At 43.0% G+C, this 22979-nt stretch overlaps 1 protein-coding gene across 4 annotated transcripts; it reads left to right on the top strand.

Moving 5' to 3' along the window:
* The first annotated feature begins 1899 nt into the window (after positions 1–1899).
* On the top strand, positions 1900–21332 carry LOC139355412 (Fc gamma receptor IIa). 4 transcript variants are annotated; one of them, XM_071082197.1, is made up of 9 exons: positions 1900–1917; positions 6467–6592; positions 7344–7364; positions 7685–7942; positions 11710–11964; positions 12731–12853; positions 13651–13707; positions 15719–15756; positions 19764–21332. In XM_071082197.1, exons 2-9 carry the CDS (start codon positions 6508–6510, stop codon positions 19935–19937), a joined length of 1011 nt encoding a protein of 336 aa, XP_070938298.1. In that variant the 5' UTR covers positions 1900–1917; positions 6467–6507; the 3' UTR covers positions 19938–21332. The 4 variants fall into 4 exon arrangements, with proteins under 4 accessions (XP_070938298.1, XP_070938292.1, XP_070938297.1 ...); XM_071082191.1 differs by lacking the exon at positions 13651–13707 and having other exon boundaries at positions 7688–7942; XM_071082196.1 differs by lacking the exons at positions 13651–13707; positions 19764–21332 and adding an exon at positions 16278–19757.
* The last annotated feature ends 1647 nt before the right edge of the window (positions 21333–22979 follow it).

Raw genomic sequence — 22979 nt, 5'->3', positions numbered from 1 at the left:
AGTAGCCACATTAAAAAGAGTAAAAAGAACCAAGATAGTAATTTTATTAATATTTTATGTAACCAATATATTCAAAATATCATTTAACATGTAATTAGTATAAAATATTAATGAGATATCTAATATTCATTTCTTCATACTAAGTTTTCAAAAGCCACTCTGTATTTTATGCTTATAGCACGTTTCAGTTTGGACTAACCACATTTTAATAGCCATATGTGGCTGATGACTCCCATCATATTGGACAGCAAAGGTCTAGAGGAAGACAATGTATAGAATTACTAATTCCCCAAAGAGGTCAAGATTGATCCCTGTTCCCTGAGACCAAGACCTTAGATTACCCAGGACTTCTACCCTAACCCACTTTATCAGGGTCAAGAAAGGCCATATATTTGGAGTAATGAGTGGCTTCTCTAGGCAACCTCAACTCCACCAGCTGGGGTCAGTACACTCAGAATGAACTCAGGACTTACAACCAGTCTCTTGTTAACAGGCATCAAGAGAGAGCCCCAGATTACCACTGTCCTCTACATGCCAGCACTCATAGCTTCACTGGCATTGCTCATCTTGAATATATCATGATATCCTTTATCCATGTTTATGCCAGTCAACACAAGAAGCATTATTCTCCCAGGTCATCTCCTGCATTCAAATCTGCATAAGACTGCCACTGTCTGACTGCAGTAGCATAAAAGACCCCAAACAAAAATGCCCAGCTGAGCCTAGTCAACCCACAGAAGGAGCATAAGAGATAATAAGAAATTGGTTGTTTTAAGCCATTAGCTTTTGGGGTGGTTTTTTATGGTGCGATAAACAACTGAGACATTTAGGTTAAAAATCTTGGACTCATCTCCTTCCCATATCTAGTCTATCAGGAAATTCTGGTGGTTTTATCTTCATTTTATTTATTTTTTGTTATTTTTTATTTTTTTGAGACAGAGTCTTGCTCTGTTACCCAGGATGGAGTGCAGGGGTGCGATCATAGCTCACTGCAGGCTTGACACCCCAGGCTCAAGCAATCCTCCGACCTCAGTCTCCTGAGTAGCTGGGACTATAGGCGTAGTCCCACCATGGGTGGCTAATTCTTTTGATATTTTATAGAGACGAGGTCTTGCTATGTTGCCCAGGCTGGTCTCAAACTCCTGGGCTCAAGTGATGCTCACACCTTGGCTTTCCAAAGTGCTGGGATTACAGGTGTGAGCCACTGTGTCTGGTTGTTCTGTCTTAAAACATACATGGAATGTAGACTTCCTGCTACCTGTATACTACTAGCCTCCATCTTTTCATGCCTGGCTTGTTGCAACAGTGTCCTACTTGTCTCACTGCTTCTGCCCTTGCCCTGCTACAATCTTTTCTCAAGACAGCAATCAGAATGGTCCTTCAAAAACATTTCAGATCATGTCACTCCTATGCTCAAAATCTCCCCAAAGTTCCCCATTTCATTTGTGTCACAGTGAACAATCTCATGCTTATGAGGTCTTGTGTGATCTGGTCTCTCATTTCCTCTCTGACCTCATTTCCTGCCGCTCCCTCCCTCCCTCAGTTCCACTCCAAACAACTCCTGGAACATTCCAGGCATAAAGCAGTTTCAGTTCCTCACCTGATTGTTCCATCTGCCAGAAATGTTCTTTCAGTAGATAGCTGTGAGCTCAGTTCCCTTCATCTTTCAAATCTTTGCTCAACTGTCACCTTCTTACCCTACTTAAAATTGCAATCCACTTCCGCTTCTAATTCCCTTTCCCTGCTCTTTTTTCTCCCATACTTTGTATCATTTCATATAATATTATATAGTTATTTAATATGTTTATTATTTACTTTATGTCTCTCTCCAATAGAATGGAAGCTCTCTGAAAGCAGGGATTTTTGTCTGTTTTATTTACAAATGTATCTGAGGCATCTAGAACAGTTTACTACCTGGTAAGTACCCAATAGATACTAGCTGAATGAGTGAAAATCTGTTGTCTGGGTGCTCTGAGGCTGTTTCCTAGGCAATTCTCACAGTTATACCTGAGGACACCCCTCTGAAGCTCTGTTTGCACTGCGTCATTCTAATGGGTCAGAGGCATATCTAATCACAGGAAAAATAACAATGTCCAATATAATAGTGAAAGAAGATATTCTTTTCTAATGGCAGTTGTGCTCAGACACATTTCAACTCTCCTTCCTCAGGGAGAGTTTCTATACATGAACTTCTTCCAGAGATAGGGGAAGACTTTGTATCTTTGTTTTTGTGGGCCATACTGTTTCTATTCCTGATCTTGTTCACAGGTTATCATAATCCTTAAATTCTTGTAGATCTTTTGCACTAAGTTTGAAATCCTCTTCAACACCACAGGAATGCTGCTCCTGAGATCTGGATGCTGAATAGAATTTCTATAAGTTCTGGAAAATGTGTTGGGGTAGGTGGTTAGGAAATCTTACAGCAGGATTGCTAAAAATCCAAGCCTGGTAGAATTTCCTCCTACAAAGGAACTGCTACAGTTCTGTCCACCCACCTGAAATAACAGGACAAGTCACCAGGAGATGTGTGTACACAAGGGCCCTGAATCTTCTTGGAGTGCCTATCATACATTTAAATATTAAATCCAAGTACATATTTCTTCTCTCAAGAACTATTCCTTTACAAAGTCTGTCTATAAAACCTACAAAAACAACTAATCTTCTTAGGTTCTTTATAAATTCTATTGCCTGCCCTTCTCAATATCAAAAACAGACAAACAAAAAAACAAAAATAAAACCTTGGGCCCTCTTACTATATGATACGAGTCATGGTACTCTGGTAGGTCACATTTACACACACACATATGCACAGAGATACATATACAAACATACAGGTACATACACATATGTACACATACACACACATGCACACACACACACACATACATTTTCTCTAGAAAAATATACCCTTTCCTAATTTTCCCTAGAAGGGGAAAATTATCCATCTTTTGGCTTTTGATATGTCATTTAAATTTTTGGTAGGTTCCCTTTTATATTTCTTCCTCCAAAATGCCTTTTTCTTCTATTCTTGTAGTCTGAATTCCAATTTCGGTTCGGTCTCTGCTTGCAGTGTGGTAAGACTATGATGCACTCTCAGCACATTTTGAGTAGTAACAAGCCAAAAACCAGGGGTCATGTCCAGGTTCAGATCCTCATGTGGGAGAGGTAAAATGTTAATATATAGAGGCAAAAGTGGAGTGAAGGGGAAGGCAAAGGCTAGAGCTAAAATTCTGGAAGAAGCATACCTTACTTAATGCTGCTGACTGCTCAGAAGTCCTAGCACGTTTAATTTGCCAGAACTTCTTAATATCAAATTTCTCTTGTGTCTTAAATCCTGGTTCTCTTGAATTCTTTGTTGTGTAGTAATGAATAGTTTTCTATCTTCTTTAGTATTAAAAAATAGCTTTTCTGATCTTCTGAGAAACTAAAACAGTATTATTTCTAATTTTAGATTTCCCCTCACTTCTCAAGGCCTCAAACACAATATCCTCTAATGACATTGTCTTTGGGGTGACCCAAAATTATCATTTATTTCTTACTTATGAGCAGAGAGTTTGCAGCTTTTACTTGCCTTGTCTCTTTTAATGGCTACAGCCACCCCCTAGGAGCAGAGGAGGAAGTGTGTATCAAGTACCATGTTTCCACAGTTTGCCATTTATTTCCACTTACGCTGATTACACGTTGTGTTTACTTTTCCTTATTCCACAGCATCTCTTTAGCTCTACTTCAATGGTAAATCTCTCTAACGTGCCTGTCTTTCTCCCTCAATGGGATTCAATCTGAAAAGTAACTTAACAAACGCCTAACTGTAGACTCCCTCCCCCTTGAGGGCAAACTAGAACCCCACTGAGGAAGGAACTCCTACAAACAAAAAAGCAGGAGTAGCGCTTCTTGAGCTGGCTTGACATTATTGATTCTGTGTGGGTGCCAACATCCCTATCATCTCAAAGAGGAGATTTTGTTAATGAAACAACATGAAGAAGTGAACTGTCTTTTGAGAACATAAGCCAGAGATAGATGCCCTGAGAATGTGAGTGCTACGGCATTGGGTAGGTGAAAGGAGATGCCTACTTCCACACTGAAACAGAACACTGCACCTCATGCTTTGCTGTGCCGTGGGAGTGGGTGGTTGACTTAGAGGCTTTGATTCAGACCCACATCACAATTTCTCTCTAGAATCTTCTTCTTTAATAACTGCTGACCCTGCCATAATAGGTCTCTGGGGGATATGCCAATTCTCTTTCAATGTTCTGGCCAAAGAGTGGACAAAAATCCCTTCCCTTGATTTCCCAAGACTTGGGACTCTCAGGAGATTTTACCAAAGGACAAGGAAAAACAAATAAATTTTAAAAATTATAAAAAAATATAAAATCCATTGCAGAGGGTACAATAGTTACTTAGGAATGAAGAATACAAAGTGTTATGAAAAGTCTGAAGAACTGACAAATATTTGTGGTTGGTTTCTAGGAAATTTCTCCTTGCTGAGAATAGCTTTATCTGGCTACCCCAAAAGTTTAACTCCCTTCCACAGAGTTAGTTCCCAGGAGTCACTCAGGATGTGGTCTTGGGGATTGGGCAGAATATATTGCTATAAAGTCTGAGAAAAGTTTTAGGAAAAGTGCTGGGCTCAGTGGCTCATGCCTGTAATCCCAGCTCTTAAGGAGTCAGAGGTGGGAGGATAGTTTAAGTCCAGGAGTTCAAGATCTGCCTGGGTAATATAGTGAGACTTCATTCTCAAAAAAAAAAAAAAAAAAAAAATTTAGGAAAAGTTTAAACATATTTGTATTTTTTAAAGACTACCTTAGATACAAAATCATTGTCCTGAAATTTTACAGTTGGACTGTGGTGGGGTATACTGTATCTCATGGGTAAGCAGAGTATAGAACAATTTGTTTCTCCTTCCTTTGCCACCTGCATATGTGAGGATAATATTCTTTTGTCTATGTAGTAATGAAGTGTGCATTTAATTTTCAGCATGTGGGTATTCCCCTAGGAATCTCTCCAGTCCTAGCCATGATCACAAGGTCTGAATCTACCATAACCAGCACCCTCTCAGACCCATGTACCCTGTCACATTCTTCGTAAGATACTCTCCACAGAATATGTCTCTGGCTCTGCTGGCACCTCCCTGGGGGGTCTTTACTAGCTTACTCCCAACTTGCCACTCCATGGAGCCTATGTTGCTATACTTCCCATCCTGGACTGCATCCTGTATGCCTTGACTCTCAGGAGGTCCAGACTAGGGGCATGATGACTAGCAGCCACTATGGAGAGCAAGATTCCCACTGCACCAATAGTGGCTCTCCATCTGCTCTGGGAAACATGCTTCCTTAGGGACTGGGTATGACCACCCTTTTCAGGTAAAATACCACCCACTAAATACAGGGGTATCACACTGTCTTCTCACAGGCCCATCCATAAAAGAGTAGCATAAAGATAGTAATTAAATTATTTAACATTTTCTGATATTTTTGTTAGTTATTATTCTAAGTACTTTATACAATTAATTTACCTGACATTATTTAACTTTCAAAACAACTCTATAAGGCAGTTACTGTTTAATTTTATTAAATTTATAAAAATAATAAATTTTATTTATTTAATAAAATCCCCCATTTTATTTACTTTTTAATTAATTTTATAGAGATGACATTTCACTCTGTTGTCCAGGATGGTCTTGAACTGTCTCCATTATCTTCTAATCTTGACTTTTTTCCTTATATGCTACAATACTGCAATGAATATTCTTGTTGATATTTTTTTCACACCTAAGTGTTTCTATTGGATGTATTTTTTGAAGTGGAATTTTCAGGTGATAAGGCTTACAAATTTCAAATGTTTAATAGATAGTGCCTAAATCCCCTTCAAAAATGTTTGCCAATTTATAACCCTATTATTTGTGTTCCATTTTTGAAATATATAAATATGTGTGCAAATCAACTGCTCTGCATGGGCAGTTCCTTACAATTTCCGTAATGGAAAACATAGAGGAAAAACCACTTACAGTTTCAGGGGGAGAAAAGGTTCCCGTTTCAAGAAAAGGAAATTTCAGTAGGAGAAAATATTGTGAAAAACAAGGTAATTTTCTACTTTAAGTTTCTGTCCTATGGGTATAAAAAATAGCTGGACATTATCTTCTTCCCAGGCTCTGGTCTCCTCTTCTCCAGCAGGCTGTATTGCTGGTCATTTTTGGCTCCTGTTGGGAGCAAACTGCTCTTATGCCTTTGGATAAGATTTTGACCAGGAGTTATCTTAAAGAATACTCTAAGGAGGGGTATACCAGCCAGCACAATGGTAACCCCTCCCCGGGGTTTTCACAAGGACAGAAGGTGGTGTGTAATAGACTTATCCGTAAAGCAGACGCAACTCCTAACTGGAGTTGTTCCTGATTGGTTAGCAGAAACAGAATTGAGGACTGATGACAGCTGCACAAGAAGATGAAACCATTTCCTTCCTCTTTTCTAAGCTTATCTCTTAAACCCGACTGGACGTTGGCACAGTGCTGGGATGACTATGGAGACCCAAATGTCTCAGAATGTATGTCCCGGCAACCTGTGGCTGCTTCAACCATTGACAGTTTTGCTGCTGCTGGGTGAGTGAGGGTCATTCTGAAAGAGTGCAATTTCAGACACTCCTACTGCCTGGACTCTAGGCACCAGTGTGGTAAAGAGCAGGCCTGGGCCCTGGAAGCAGGGGACAGATTGAAAGAGGAGACAGGACCCTGATTTCTTAAGTGTTCCAGTGTTTTTTTTGTTTTTTTTGTTTTTTTTTGAGACGGAGTCTCGCTCTGTCACCCAGGCTGGAGTACAGTGGCCGGATCTCAGCTCACTGCAAGCTCCGCCTCCCGGGTTTACGGCATTCTCCTGCCTCAGCCTCCCGAGTAGCTGGGACTACAGGCGCCCGCCACCACGCCCGGCTAATTTTTTGTATTTTTAGTAGAGACGGGGTTTCACCGTGTTAGCCCGGATGGTCTTGATCTCCTGACCTCGTGATCCGCCCGTCTCGGCCTCCCAAAGTGCTGGGATTACAGGCTTGAGCCACCGCGCCCGGCCTCCAGTGGTTTTTAAGGTCAGAACTTAGAGGTAGTTACGTAGTCCCTGGAAAATCCATTCTGCACCAAACATTCATGTGTACTTTGTAGTCATGAGGAGGAACAGGGAATGAGATAAGGGGGACATATGAAGTGAATACTCTTATAAAAGATAAACTGGAAAAAAGATCTTGAGATAGGTGCTGGAGAAGGAAGAGCCCAAGCTCACCTCCCCTGCCCCTTTCACATACGCAGCTAAATTTGAAGCCATCTTCTCCTGCTAGAGGTTGATCCACTCTCTTCTCTTTTACAGCTTCTGCAGACAGTCAAACTGGTGAGTATGCCCTTTGCTTCTTTGTATTGACAGTATTATATCCTCATAATATGATGCTGTGTTTGCTATGGGGGATATGTCTGTTCCACTGAAAATCAAGCTTGGGTTCAGCATGGGCAGTTCCCCCATTTTAGTGGGGTCTGGGATTTGCTTCTTAGATCCACTGAAGACCCAAGGGAATGAGGCTGCTGCAAGTACAGATCTTGAACTGCATCTACAATAGGACTCTTTGGTACCTGACCTCCCTTGGGAGCTCCTTTGGCATCCACAGTCCCTTCAGGGTTATTTATTCACACTCCTTTCCACTCTCTGCCTCTCAGCAGCTCCCCCGAAGGCTGTGCTGAAACTCGAGCCCCCGTGGATCAACGTGCTCCGGGAGGACTCTGTGACTCTGACGTGCGGGGGCGCTCACAGCCCTGACAGCGACTCCACCCAGTGGTTCCACAATGGGAATCTCATCCCCACCCACACGCAGCCCAGCTACAGGTTCAAGGCCAACAACAATGATAGCGGGGAGTACAGGTGCCAGACTGGCCGGACCAGCCTCAGCGACCCTATTCATCTGACTGTGCTTTCTGGTCAGTGGAGGAAGGCCCTGGGGTGGACCTGGGAGGGCCAGGATGGATTAAATCTGTTTACAGGCAGAGGTTTGCAGGAAAGAGTAGGGGTGGCCTGCTTACTGGGAAGCACTATTGTGAGTTGCTCATTCATTCCCCATTTCACCCACCCCCTTTGCTTAGCATGTGTGGTGGGGGAAGGGGGAATTTCTAATAATTTTCACAGCATGTGTTAGGTTGTTTTTGCCTCAGTCTTGATTGAGCAAGGGGGTTACAAGGCCACAAACAGCTGAGTGTGAGAGAAGCAGAAGGAAATCCCTACTTCAAAAAAACTACCTTCCTCCTGAGGCAGTGTGGTAAAGCAGAGAGGTTGGAGGAAATAGACCTCTGAAGGCTCTAAGGCGGCAGGCTGCCAGACAGCTGTGAGGACGTGGGAGTGCAGAATTCTGTCTGGAAGATGAGGTCAGAAGTGAGGGGAGAGTGAAGGGTAGATCAAGCAGAGGCTGATAGGCTGTTGCAACTATTTTGACTTTTATTCCTGAGTGAGTTGAGATGGCTTTAATTAAAGGAGTCACATCATCTGATTTTGGTTTACGTAAACATCTGACAGTGTTCAGTTTAATAGAATCTGTAGAGAAAATGCTCTTAGATAGTATTTTTTTTTTTTCTCCCAAGTAGCTGGGACTCCAGGTGCACACCACCATGCCAAGCGACTTATTTTTATTTCTTTTTATAGAGACAGGGTCTCACTATGTTGCCCAGGCTGGTCTTCAGCTCCTGGTCTCAAGTGATCTTCCCTCCTCAGCCTGTCAAAGTGTTGGGATTATAGCGTGAGCCCCCACGCCTGGCTTAGATACTGTTTCTACCTGCTTCCAATGTCTGAAAATATAAGCACATTTCTACTGTTGTTTACTTGAGCTGCACTCTTGGTGCCTAAACCCTGGAGATGGTCGCAGGTAAACATTCAGTGTTTTAGATTCTCCTGTTCAACACTGAGATGGTGATTTGTTTTTCTGGTCCTTTAAGGCTGCTGCTGTACCAGAGAGATCCTGGCGGTGGAGTTGCTTTCTCTTGATGGTGCTCTACTGAAGGGAAATAAATAAATACTGAGTCGACCTCAAAAGCTACCCAATGACATCATAGCTCCCCTCTGTATTGGCTTCCCAGAGACAGCTGATAGTACTTCTGACTCTTCTTATGAAAATGTAAAAAATATAGATAATACAAATTGAGGGCTGGGCGTGGTGGCTCCACCTGTAATCCCAGCACTCTGGGAGGCTGAGGCAGGAGGATCACCTGAGGTCGGGAGTTCGAGACCAGCCTGACCAACATGGAAAAATCCCGTTTCTACTAAAAATACAGGCCGGGCACAGTGGCTCAAGCCTGTAATCCCAGCACTTTGAGAGGCCGAGATGGGCAGATCACGAGGTCAGGAGATCGAGACCATCCTGGCTAACATGGTGAAACCCCGTCTCTACTAAAAAATACAAAAAAGCTAGCCGGGCGAGGCGGCGGGCGCCTGTAGTCCCAGCTAGTCGGGAGGCTGAGGCAGGAGAATGGCGTAAACCCGGGAGGTGGAGCTTGCGGTGAGCCGAGATCCGGCCACTGCACTCCAGCCTGGGCGACAGAGCCAGACTCCGTCTCAAAAAAAAAAAAAAACAATTACCAGGCGTGGTGGTGCATGCCTGTAATCCCAGCTACTCGGGAGGCTGAGGCAGGAGAATCGCTTGAACCTGGGAGGTGGAGGTTGCAGTGAGCCAAGATCATACCACTGCACTCCAGCCTCAGCAACAAGAGTGAAACTCTGTCTCAAAAAAAAAAAAAAATTGAGATCTGAACAGTTGTTAGAGAGAAACTACCTAGTCCCACCCATCCATTGTACAAAGAAATGAAGCTGATTAGACCCAAGAACTCAGCAGTGAATGGCACAGCCACAATCCCAATCCTGACTTTAGTTTCTGTTTCACGCCATCTCATTAATGGTACTTGGCCTTTCATATACAGAATCCTTTTTTTTTGGCCAGGCACAATGGCTCACACCTGTAATCCCAGCACTTTGGGAGGCTGAGGCGGGTGGATCACTTGAAGTCGGGAGTTTGAGACCACCCTGGCCAACATGGAGAAACCCCATCTCTACTAAAAATACAAAATTAGCCGGGCGTGATGGCACATGGCTATAATCCAGCTACTCAGGAGGCTGAGGCAGGAGAATCACTTGAACTTGGGAGGTGGAGTTTGCAGTGAGCCAAGATCGCGCCATTCCACTCCAGCCTGGGCAATAACAGCGAAACTCCGTTTCAAAAACAAAAAAGAAAACTGTTAAAATTGAATAAATATAAATAAAACAATAAATATAAATAAATTATATTTATTCCTATGATAGAGCAATTTGATTTTCTTCTTTATTAAGTTTGTTGAAACTTTGTTAATAGATTTGTCCTCCGAGGTAGCTGAATTTTGGAATCTGATTACTCTGCCATCAATGAAGGGAAGGAATTGTTGGGAGTGAGGATGTTTGTAGGCAAAAAGGAAAAAGTGATTTTAAGTTTAAAATTTTTCTTGAATGCCCCTTTTATTCAGAGTCACAACTGAATACTGAATTCACTTGTGTGAATTCAAAAGTCATACCTTTTTCTTTCTTATGTGGATGGAAGATTTCACGCAGGGTATAGTATGGTCTGAATGTTTCTGTGCCCCTAAAATTCATATGATATGAATTAATCAAATAGCAACCCCCAGAGTGATGGTATTAGGAGGTGAGGTCTTTGGGTAGGTGATTGGGTCATGAGGGCAGAGCCCTTATAAAAGGGGGCCAAGGGAGCTCAAAGGCCTCTTTCGCCACGTGAGGACACAGCAAGAAGCCTCAGTTCTGTGAACCAAGAAATAGGCTCTTACCAAAGAAGCTGCAAGCACCTTGGTCTTGGACTTCCCAGCCTCCAGAACAGGGAGAAATAAATTTCTGTTGTTTATAAACCACCCATTTGATATAGCAGCCAGAACAGACTGACAGGGTGGATGAGGCATGATTAAGGCTCTATTTTGAGACAGAGTCTCGTTCTGTCACCCAGGCTGGAGTGCAGTGGCGCCATCTTGGCTCACTGCAAGCTCCACCTCCCGGGTTCATGCCATTCTCTTGCCTCAGCCTCCCAAGTACCTGGGACTACAGGCACCCACCACCATGCTTGGCTAATTTTTTATATTTTCAGTAGAGACGGGGTTTCACCATGTTAGCCAGGATGGTCTCAATCTCCTGACCTCGTGATCCACCTGCCTCGGCCTCCCAAAGTGCTGGGATTACAGGCGTGAGCCACCGCACCCGGCTCTGTTTTTTTTTTTTAAACCAGCAACAGCATGTGGAAAAAAGGGGGAAAAATGCTCTACTTCATTGCTAATACAGCTCGTGGCTGCCCACCCTCACTTCCCAAAGCTTGTACAAAATTTACCATTAAATTAGTAATCCCCAGACCACAAAAACTGATGGCTTCAGGCCCTGTCAAGTAGCCTCTACAGTTACTGAAATGCACTCATTTCTCTACTCAAACATAGTATTTTAAATTCCTCAGAATTGTTTTAAATATCTGTTCTGCATCTTTGAAACTTCTGAAAACTTCTGTTTTTTAGAAGTCCCATAGATATATAATCCCATATATTGCCTATAAGAGAATGCTCTTCATTTCTCTCTGACAGACATCGTTTCAAGTTCTGTGAGTAATGTACCTCTGAAAATGAGCTGAAAAACTCTTGGAATCTAGTCTTACAACTTTTCTTATCATATTTGTGTCTTTCAGAGTGGCTGGCGCTTCAGACCCCTCACCTGGAGTTCCGGGAGGGAGAAACCATCATGCTGAGGTGCCACAGCTGGAAGGACAAGCCTCTGATCAAGGTCACATTCTTCCAGAATGGAATATCCAAGAAATTTTCCCATATGGATCCCAACTTCTCCATCCCACAAGCAAACCACAGTCACAGTGGTGATTACCACTGCACAGGAAACATAGGCTACACGCCATACTCATCCAAACCTGTGACCATCACTGTCCAAGGTATGGGGAATCTGCCAAGATGTAGGGAGGGGAGAAGAGGGGATGGACAAGCACTAAGGTCACCTGGGCCTACACGGAGGTCTGAGAAAGGCCACAGCAGCAAAATTGGGCACTGGAGCAAAGAGGAGTGGTGTGGAGGCCTGGCTAAGTATTGGCCAATGAGCAGGAGTAGGGGCCAGAACTTGGAGCCCTCACCTCCCAGGTAATAGGTAGTCAGGCTCTTGTTCCACTTTGAAATGCAGGCCCCAGACTGAAGAGGGCAGCGAAGCAGAGCTTCCTCATTGGTGCAGAGGTTCCCCAAGCTCCTGGGCATTCCTAAGAGCTGAAGTTTGCCTCGTTTCTTCTCAAGGCTCATGTTATAGCCATTCACTCCAGAAAGCCTGGCATGTCATAGTCTGTTCAAGGCTGTGCTCCGTAGAGTAATGATGCCTCCAGCTACGCAAGGCTTTGGGCCCACCCTCCCTACTGCCCGGAAGGGCTAAGGGGATTCCTTCCCTCTGCTCCTGCCTGCTCGCCAATGTGCCTTTATTAGTTTGGTGGAGAAACCTGGATAGGCAGGAGGCATAAGTCCAGCCACAGAAACCCTGTGCAGGTGAGGCTGGGGGATGTATGAGTCTTGCATTGGTGAGTGACTCAGACACAGAAGAGCTTTGGGTGACAAGCACTAGGACATAGCACTGGAGGAGGAGGGAGGTGGGACAGGGAGAATACAAAAGTAGTCATTCAAATAGTATCCCCATCCTGTCCTAATGTCTGTCTTCCCTAGTGCCCAGCGTGGGCAGCTCTTCACCGATGGGGATCATTGTGGCTGTGGTCACTGGGATTGCTGTAGCGGCCGTTGTTGCTGCTGTAGTGGCCTTGATCTACTGCAGGAAAAAGCGGATTTCAGGTTTGTAGCTCCTCCCAGTCCCTTTTGTTATCAGTTTCCACTTGGTCCAGGCCCTAACCTCAGACATTGCCAGAATCCCTCTCTTAGGGCTAGATACGCATTCAGATCTAGGCCCACATTTTATTTATTAGTTCATTTATTAGTTCATCCTCAGCAAGAGCACTAATAGGACTCACCTCACAGGGTTGCCATGGGGATGAAAGAGGCTGACGCTCTTACACCAGTGCCTGTCAGGCAGTAACAGCACACACGCAGGGCTGTTGCCATTCTGGAGGAGGTGGTGTGTGAGGGCAGCGCTTAGCTAGAGAAAGAGGACTCTCCAGGCACCAGGCCAAGGCAGGGACTGAGGCTGGGTGGGGCTCATATGGGTGTCACGGGGGAGTAGAGAGGGTGCTGCAAGCTGCTGAGAAAGAGAAATAATCCCACTAACACCTCACAAAGCACTTTGCAATTGGTTCATAACCAGGACCTCAATTACTGATGATAATACAGAGAAAGAGAGAGAGACTGAGACACAGAGGTGTTTTTAAAAGGCATAGCAAGCTTCAGACAGATGCCATGAGTGGCCTTTCTGACACTCCTGGGCGTCCCCATGGGTGAGCTGAGCTCTGCCTCTGGACCAGCGCTTTTCCAGGCGGGAGCAGCCCCTGAGCAGGGGAGCTGGGGGTGGGAGGACGGAAAGCATCTGCCAGAGGGAAGGCCTGAGCTGGTTCCATCCAATCCTGGCCCTGGTCCTTGGTCCTGAGGACTCAGGCCCCACCCCCTAATCCTACTAACCTCCTGTGTGCCCCTCCCAGCCCTCCCAGGAAACCCTGAGTGCTGGGAAATGGGAGAGACCCTCCCTGAGGAACCAGGTGAGTACAGGGTTGTCTCAGGGATTCAGTGATGGCTCACCAGGGCTGCCCGCTGGACCGGAGCCAGCCAGAAGGGGCTTGTGCGAGTTCAGCTGGGACCCAGGGAGGGAGCATCGGTGAGGGGATGGCCGGGGCTCAAATCGCTTGGTCAGCTCTGAGTCTAATTTCTGGGCCTAAAGAGGACCTCTCTGGAGATGAGAAGAGAAACACCAGTCCCAGATAGAGAGGGCTGTGTTCAAATTTCTAGGACCAGGAATCTGGTGATATTTCCAGAGCAGGAAATAAGAGATACTTTGGTCTTTCCGTGGAGCTTTGGCGGAGCTGGCAAAGGATAGGGCTAGGGGCTGTAAGACTGAGGCCAATCGGATGTGGGAGGCAGGATTCTAAGGGGAAAGGAGGAGGAGGCCTGGAAACCCCTTGATTTGCTGAGGAATCTGTCTCTGTGGAGGGATGGGGTGGAGTGGCCAGGCTCAGCTGTCTGTGGAATGCTAAGAGGAGGTTTGGGCTTGAGAAAATTCCTGGGGACTAGGGGCACTAGTGGGCTCTACTCTGGGGGCAAAGCTTGGTTCCAATGCCCATGCACTCAAGGTTGATTGAATTTTGGCCTGGTTCTGCCCCCATCACACAGTGGAGCCTTGAGCCAGTCAGTCTCCCTGATGGGGTTCAGTCTGCTCACTGAGGAAATGAGTGGGTGACCGGGGTGACCTCTCAGGCCTTCTAGGTCTGACATTCTGAGAGCCAGGGGCCACTCAAACCCTGGCCTAGGTGGGAGTATGTAAAGGAACTTCCAGGAGGATGCCAGGCAACTTCCAGACTGTAGGTAAAGTCAGAGCACAAAGGAAACCAGGGCTTTCTCTGGGGGCTTCCATGACAGTAGGAACAGGCAGGAAAAAGAGGCTGTCAAAGACCCCAACTCAGATGGCTGGAGTATGATTCAGAGCAGAGCCAACAGATTTGAGAGCTTGAGCAAAATATCACTCGTCCCGCTGTGCTTGCAGCAAGGTTGCATGTCCGCTGGCCGGGCCCAGTGGGGACAGGGGCCTATGTTCACACCAGGGCCAAAGCAGATCTGGAAAAAACAAAGTCCGAGCAACTGGATTATCCGTCTTGTTGTGTGGTTCTGTCTACACTGGCATAAGCACATTTCACAGGGCATTTTTGCAGCCAGGCGTTGGTGCTGCATAAACAGGTTTTTAAAAATCCTTTCCCAAAAGGCAGAGCTGGGTTGCTGGAATTGTTGGGGAATGTATTAGAAGGGGAATTCAGAATGTGGTTTGCTGCAGTAAAGACTCTCTGTGTTCAGGGGGTAAGAGACTAGATACATTGTGTCAGACCCCTCCTAACTTCCTGAGAAATGCTGCTCTGCAGATACTGAGGCTGCTTTTCACACTGGGAAAGTCAGTTTATGACAAACACATGAGGCAATTAGGTGTGTTTTGGACACTAACCAGAGAAAGTGCTTCCCTCTCTCCCTCTCTCTCCCTTTCTCCCTCCCTGCCTCTCTTTTTCTCTCTCTTGTTACTTTCTCACTCTGTCTTCCTTTTTAATGCCATGGAGTACTTACTATATTCTTCAAAGTTCCAACAGAGATGCACGACATTTGGACAATGTGGAAATGGCCCTCAGCCTTCTCTCCCTGATGTGGTCAGCAAAAACCTGGACTTTACTTCACTCTGATGCTGAACACCCCTCCTGTACCTCTTCTCCAATATCTCAGATCCCCAAGCTGTCTGGTTTGCTTCTAGGAAAGCTCAGCAATTCCCTGAAAAGAGTGTGGCCCAAGTGACTGCTTCCCTCCACCAGTGTGTCCCGTGGGGAAGGCTGTGGCTGGGTGACCCCAAGGGTGGGAACATGAGGCCATATTTACTTAGTCCTTGGCCTTACAGGACTGTGTCAAGGGGTCAGCAGTCCTTGCCTTGAGTCTGGTTATGATTTTGCAGCCTCAGCATCAGCAAGGGCAAGCCCTTTTCAACAGCAGTGCCCTGGCTAATCTTTTTCTTTTTCCCCACAGCCAATTCCACTGATCCTGTGAAGGCTGCCCGATTTGAGGTGAGTAGTCCCAGTCATCTCCTTTTCCTCCTCCCCCATCCCTCCTCCCCTGTTTCCTCTCTTTTTACCTTTGTTAATGCAAAATTAAAATAGAGACTGGGCCTGAAAACTCCTGAGCAAACAAAGCCACCCAGGCCTTAGAAATAGCCTTATCATTGCTTAAACTGCAAACATAAGTGAAACTCAAGTTGGATTGTAACTAAAAATAGGTAATACTTAACTTGGATCATTTCTGGTAAATGTTTATGTTAGACAGAAATAAGATTTAACTCTAGCCAATTGTAAGCAGCCAACTAACATAATTATGTGACTAAGAACACTTCAGTAAGTTACCTCACCCAAAAGACAATTACGTAACTGCAAACCTATCAAGTTTCTGTATTTTACTTCCACATTCTCCCAGTTAATACTTGTCTCTGACTTTCTGTCATTAAAACACTAGACCTCTTTTGGTTTGTGTCACCCAATTCATGAATTACTTCTTACTCAAATGAACTCTCTAAAATTTTATTGTGCCTTAGATTTTTCTTTAACAGTTTGGCGTCAGAAGTAGGATATAAAGTAGACTCTCCTCCAGATATCCCTAAGAGCAATGGGTAACCAGGCATAGGTACCCATTGAGCCCACTGTGTTCACTGGTTTCTTACTGCATTTGTGAGTCACTAGGTAAGTCCCTCTCAGATACCAGGCTTGCAACTGTGTCCTGAGCTCTCTGAGTTTATTTCAGTAATTTTATTTCTCATTTGATTCAGCGGTTAATCTGGGTGTTTGTCAAGTTCATCTGTTTTCAACAAGAACTACACTAGGTCTAGTATAGTGTACTAGTTTCCAGACAAGGTCTGCTTTCTGGATTGGGATCTAGAGGTCAAATTGGGTATTTGACAGATTGAACTAGGTGTTTAACAGAAACTGAACTGGGGGTTCAACTGGAGTCCTCAGATAGGTAAATTTCAGAAGGACAAGATATTATGGCTTTGTCAGAATGCACAGAGTCTGGGACTCCTCCATCCGAAACACAGTGATTTTTATGTTCAGATAATATGGGCCCAGAACCTGTGACTTTCTAGAGAAATAGGTGTGCCTTACCACAGATGACTTAAAATTGCAATGGTCACAGTGAGGATGTTTAAATCTAGAAAAAATTGTTCATTTAAGGGATGTACTGGGAAAAAATGAGATCCCAAATGTCTCAGAAACAATGATAAACATTTTTGATTGGTATATAAAGGTTTCTAAAAGAATGATTTTAAAAATAGTCTCTCAGTAAATCTCTACAATGTGCTAATAAGAAATTATTCTTTGCTTGCTTTTTCCATCTGAACCTACTCAATGCTAACCTCCTTAAAAAATTAGATCCTCAAATGAACCAGGAGCATCTACAACAACTAAATTTAACTCTTGTTATTGCACACATGAACTATTATAAAAGCAACCACTAAGGCTCAAAAGAATAAAAACTAATTGGAACTAGGCCAGATAAACTAGATGTCTCCTTAGTCAGTCATTTACAATTTAATCCACAGTCTCATTAAGATTGACTCCTAATAATAGGTGAAAATGCCCCAAAATTCCTTATTGGAGAAAGCTTAATACCCTTTCTCTGGGCCTTCGAGGTGTGTAAATGTTTTTAAAACACAAGCTTCAGCGAAATGACTCATCAAAAAGAAAAAAAAAGGAGGAACTTTTTAGAAACAAACTGGCAAAAGAAAAATCTTAATAGTCCTCTCCAAAAATATCAATAAAAAGTGTCAGCCATCTGAACAGCTAACTTTAACTCCCAGAAGCTGGATCCAACTAATTAGTTTTATATTATTGTACCTGGCACATGGCTAAAATTTCAGAACAAAAGCCATGAATTTCTGTTTGCATCTTGCTGTATGTTTATGTATATCTACACATATGTATGCTATTTGTACATACTATTATTCTACCTCCAGAAGGTATTTATTAGAAACAGTATTAAAGGAACTCAATTAGCCTAGAGAAAAATAAGCACTTGTATAAATTACATATTTTCTCAGAAAAAAAGAACTTTGCCAAAATGCTTTTCAACTTCATCTTACCTGAGTAATCTTTAATAAATAAGAATATTGGTATTAATGAAAGTGAATATTCCACCTAGTTTTACCCAAATAAGCTCATGTTGTCTCCTACAAAATTTGTAAAAAAAATACCTTGAGATGACACGTAGTTGGTTTTGTTTAATGTTATGTTTGCCACTTTAACTATGTTAAATGAAATGACAGGTATGCATTAAATATCTACACCATTTCCAGATAAGACAAACTACTAAAACAAAAATAAAAAAGTGTTCCACTTATCTTTTTCTCTCTACCTGATTGTTTCAGAATTTGGAAACTCTTATTAAGTATTTTCATTTTCAATCTGGGTATTTGCGTAGGTTCAATAAGAATCTATTCTCCTTGTAACAGGACATAATTGGGCAAGTCCTTGGCTTGGCTTCTTAGCCTAGAGAGGCTTTTAAAGGTCTAATCTGAGATTTCTCAATTACTAGATAGTTTTTAAAAACTAAAGTTGACTGATACAAAGTCAGTAAAGTGCCTTGGATATCACCAAAGCTCTGGCTAAAATATATTTTAAAATTACTATTTTTATTATACCTATATAAATAATCAGGTCAAATTTAGTGAAACTAGATTTATTTTTGCAAAAAAGTTAACTTTGATTTTTGGTAAAAATGGAAAATAAAAATATTTTTCTCCAGAATAAAAAAGATTATATTTTAGTAGAAAACTATGGTGCATCCATTGTCAAATTCTAGGCCTGTTCATTTTCTTTGAAGTTTTACTATCTCCCTATAAACTGGATTGACTCCTGATATTTTGTTTTTTAGTGCCATTAAAAACTAAAACTGCCTTTTTCCAAAGCTCTACAAACTGAAACTGGTGACTTTAAGCTTCAGAAAATTCACTACAACAGAGCATGTATGCCTTATTAATACTAATCTTAATGCCTGCTGCTATGTGAGTCACTCAGAGAGTTTACCAGAATATTTAATGAAAAAACCAGAGACATTCAAATTGCAAACCAGTAAAGCACATCACATTGCAACTGCCATCTTCAGTCTACCATTTAAACTTGCCTCAAATTCACATCTAGAAATTGTTTCACCTAGCTGCCCTCTAAACTCAAAAACTTAAGATCATAATTTGCTCCAAATATTAACTGTTTTTTAAATAGAATAATACCCTAAATTCCTTTCAAGCAATACAATCTAAAATGAGTAAGTTAGCCTCAATAGCACCCCAAAATAGAAGTTCTTGATATCTTAATGCTTAACAAGGAAGAGCTTGTGTTCCTACTGATGTCAAAAGAAATGCTTGAAGATCTCAGTTGGCTTTATGGTGATTCTAGCACTGGGCAACACTTGCCTCCTTAAATTAGAATAAGGTTTCCAATGAGTTACAGCAGAGGAGATTGACTTCATAGACAGAGAATGGTCTGAAGAAAGAAACAAAGAATTTAAAGTGGATTGGCTATTTTAAAGCTGGTTAAAGTTGCAAAAGACAGAATAGGGAAACAATAATAAATAACTGGTTGGTTAACATCAGGTTACTTTTTTGTAAGGATGCCAGTTGAAACTGGCCTGTTTGCGAAATTAGGTTTTTAGGTTATTACGTTATTATCTCTCTCTCCTGATTTTTCCAAAGGCCAGATAACAATGTAGTTTCTGTTTGGCGACTTGAAACTTTATCATGGGTGATTCCATTTTGATTTTTAGTCTGTTCTGTTTGGGCCTAGTGCAGGAGCTTAGTGCAAAACAATAGCCTCCTAAAATTTAAAAGACTTTAAAGAACAAATGTGAGTTTTTCATCAGATAATATTTATTTGTATTCATTAATTTATTCGATTGGTTAAGTCTTGGCTCCCGAGAATCTTTGCTCAGAGGAATTTTTCAATCCTTGGCTATTATTCTCCTTATAGTTATTGTATTTACCTCCCCGGTGTATTGAATTATCCTACGGGTTTTAAATGCTTTCCTGCAGCCACTTGGACGTCAAACGATTGCCCTCAGAAAGAGACAACTTGAAGAAACCAACAATGACTATGAAACAGTCGACGGCGGCTACATGACTCTGAACCCCAGGGCACCTACTGATGATGATAGAAACATCTACCTGGCTCTTTCTCCCAACAACTATGTCAACAGTAATAACTAAGAGTAAAGTTATGCCATGTGGTCACACTCTCAGCTTGCTGAGTGGATGACAAAAAGAGGGGAATTGTTAAAGGAAAATTTAAATGGAGACTGGAAAAATTCCTGAGCAAACAAAACCACCTGGCCCTTAGAAATAGCTTTAACTTTGCTTAAACTAGAAACATAAGCAAAACTTCACTGGGGTCACACTACAAGCATAAGCAAAACTTAACTTGGATCATTTCTGGTAAATGCTTATGTTAGAAATAAGACAACCCCAGCCAATCATAAGCAGCCTACTAACATATAACTATCTGTCTAGGGACTTTCTAACAAGATACCCACCCCCAAAAACAATTATGTAATTGAAAACCAATCAAATGTCTTTATTTTGCTTCCACATTTCCCCAATAAATACTTGCCTGTGACATTTTGCCACTGGAACACTAAACTTCATGAATTGCTTCTTACTCAAATAACTTTTTAAAAGTATATTGTGCCTCAGATTTTTCCTTTAACATCTTTTTTTTTCTTTCTTTCTTTTTGGAGACAGAGTCTCAATCTGTTACCCAGGCTGGAGTGCAGTGGTGCTATCTTGGCTCACTGCAAACCCGCCTCCCAGGTTTAAGCGATTCTCATGCCTCAGCCTCCCAGTAGCTGGGATTACAGGCATGTGCCATCACGCCCAGCTAATTTTTGTATTTTGTATTTTTATTTTTTTTAGTAGAGACGGGGTTTTGCCATGTTGGCCAGGCTGGTCTTGAACTTCTGGCCTCAAGTGATCTGCCCGCCTCGGCCTCCCAAAGTGCTGGGATGGCCAGCTTCAGCCACCATGCCTGGCCTCTTTAACATCGTCTTTCCTATGCCCTTTCTGTGGATCCCTACTGCTGGTTTCTGCCTTCTTCATTGCTGAGAGTAAAACCACCTATTCACTGCTTTTGCAGTCGGAAGCTCCAGAAAAACAAACAGCCCAATTACCAGCACCACATTAGGTCTCTATTGTTTTGCCTTGGGATTTGAGAAGAGAATTAGAGAGGCGAGGATCTGGTATTTCCTGGACTAAATTCCCCTTGAGGAAGACGAAGGGATGCTGCAGTTCCAAAAGAGAAGGACTCTTCCAGAGTCACTACCTGAGTGCCGAAGCTCCCTGTCCTGAAAGCCACAGACAATATGGTCCCAAATGACTGACTGCACCTTCTGTGCCTCAGCCCTTCTTGACATCAAGAATCTTCTGTTCCACATCCACACAGCCAATACAATTAATCAAACCACTGTTATTAACAGATGTAGCAACATGAGAAATGCTTATGTTACAGGTTACATGAGAACAATCATGTAAGTCTATATGATTTCAGAAATGTTAAAATAGACTAACCTCTAACAACAAATTAAAAGTGATTGTTTCAAGGTGATGCAATTATTGATGACCTATTTTATTTTTCTATAATGATCATATATTACTTTTGTAATAAAACATTATAACCAAAACATTCGCCGGGCGCGGTGGCTCAAGCCTGTAATCCCAGCACTTTGGGAGGCCGAGATGGGCGGATCACGAGGTCAGGAGATCGAGACCATCCTGGCTAACACGGTGAAACCCCGTCTCTACTAAGAAATACAAAAAATAGCCGGGCGAGGTGGCAGCGCCTGTAGTCCCAGCTACTCGGGAGGCTGAGGCCGGAGAATGGCGTGAACCCGGGAGGCGGAGCTTGCAGTGAGCTGAGATCCAGCCACTGCCCTCCAGCCTGGGCTACAGAGCGAGACTCCGTCTCAAAAAAAAAAAAAAAAATAACCAAAACATTCTGTTTACCTTTTCAGGGCTCTATTGATTGGGGTGTAGACTGAACTATCTGGGGTCTGTTTCTTTTTGGTGATGAAAATCTTGAGAAGGTAGTAATGGATAAGATGTGGAGGAGAGGAGAGATGGGGATTTGGAGTGTAGGGTGAGTGCCCCTCTTCTTAAAACGGAATACTCTTCTAATGAACTTGTATTCTTGTTTCCATGTCTTCTTCCCTTCCCTTCTATGGCAAATAAAACACTTTGTTTTGGAACACAAGTTCTCAGAAAGGCAAACTTCAGATGAGTCGTCAGTGGAGATTGCTGACTTCCTGCACTGCTATTTTCCCAATGTAGTTACCAGAAAGATGTGACCTTCTCAGAGAAGCCATTCTAGGCAGATTAGAAACATGACCAACAGTCTCCTTGACGGTTTGGTGGGTGCCCTTAAAGAGCCTTCCATTTTCCTGGGACACAGCATCACTGTGCAAATTTTTTTTTGCATTTGAAAAGTAGCAGCTGCTTGTGTTGGATAGTTTATATCGATTTCTAAGGAGGCTATGGAACTTCCACCTACCCTTTAGCTTCCAGACTCTATGTATTAGTCCGTTCTCAGGCTGCTGTGAAGAAATAACCTGAGACTGGGTAATTTATAAAGAAAAGAGGGTTAATTGACTCACAGTTCCTCATCCCTGGGGAGGCCTCAGGAAACTTACAATCATGGCAGAAGGCAAAGGAGAAGCAGGCACCTTCTTTACATGGTAGCAGGACGGAGTGAGTGCAAGCAGGGAAGGTGCCAGACGCTTATAAAACCATAAGCTCTCGTGCGACTCACTCACTATTATGAGAACAGCATGGGGGAAACTGCCCCCATGATCCAGTTACCTCCACCTGGTCCCACCTTCGACACATGGGGATTATGGGGATGACAAGACGAGATTTTGGGTGGAGACACAGCCAAACCATATCACCCTAGACAGAGGCTCCTCAAATATACAAAACCTTATTAAATCTTGCTTTTACATTAAAATGCACCCAGCGATTTGACTGCTTCTCAGTATTCTACTCCTACCACCTGATCCAAGCCACCATTATTTCTCACTTGGATTACTACAATAGCCTCCTGACGGGCCTCCCTGCACTCACCCTTGCCATCCTATAATCTATTCTCACCACAACAGCTGTTGTGATCTTTTAAAAATGTGTGTCATATTTGTCACTTCTTTTCTCAAAATCATATACCATCTTCCCCTTGCGCTTGGAGTAAAGGCTAGAGCCTTTGCAATG

This window comes from Macaca nemestrina, chromosome 1 (genome assembly GCF_043159975.1).
Source record: "Macaca nemestrina isolate mMacNem1 chromosome 1, mMacNem.hap1, whole genome shotgun sequence".
NCBI classification, from domain to species: domain Eukaryota; kingdom Metazoa; phylum Chordata; class Mammalia; order Primates; family Cercopithecidae; genus Macaca; species Macaca nemestrina.
Note: the sequence above shows the minus strand (reverse complement) of the source record. Positions and strands in the feature narration are given on the sequence as shown.

Excerpts from the sequence above, each read along its gene's own strand:
- LOC139355412 (XM_071082197.1), top strand. The coding sequence starts at position 6,508 with ATGACTATGGAGACCCAAATGTCTCAGAATGTATGTCCCGGCAACCTG. Across the intron at positions 7,365-7,684 it reads TTCTGCAGACAGTCAAACTG|CAGCTCCCCCGAAGGCTGTG; the intron begins GTGAGTATGCCC and ends TCTGCCTCTCAG. Across the intron at positions 12,854-13,650 it reads CAGGAAAAAGCGGATTTCAG|CCCTCCCAGGAAACCCTGAG; the intron begins GTTTGTAGCTCC and ends TGCCCCTCCCAG.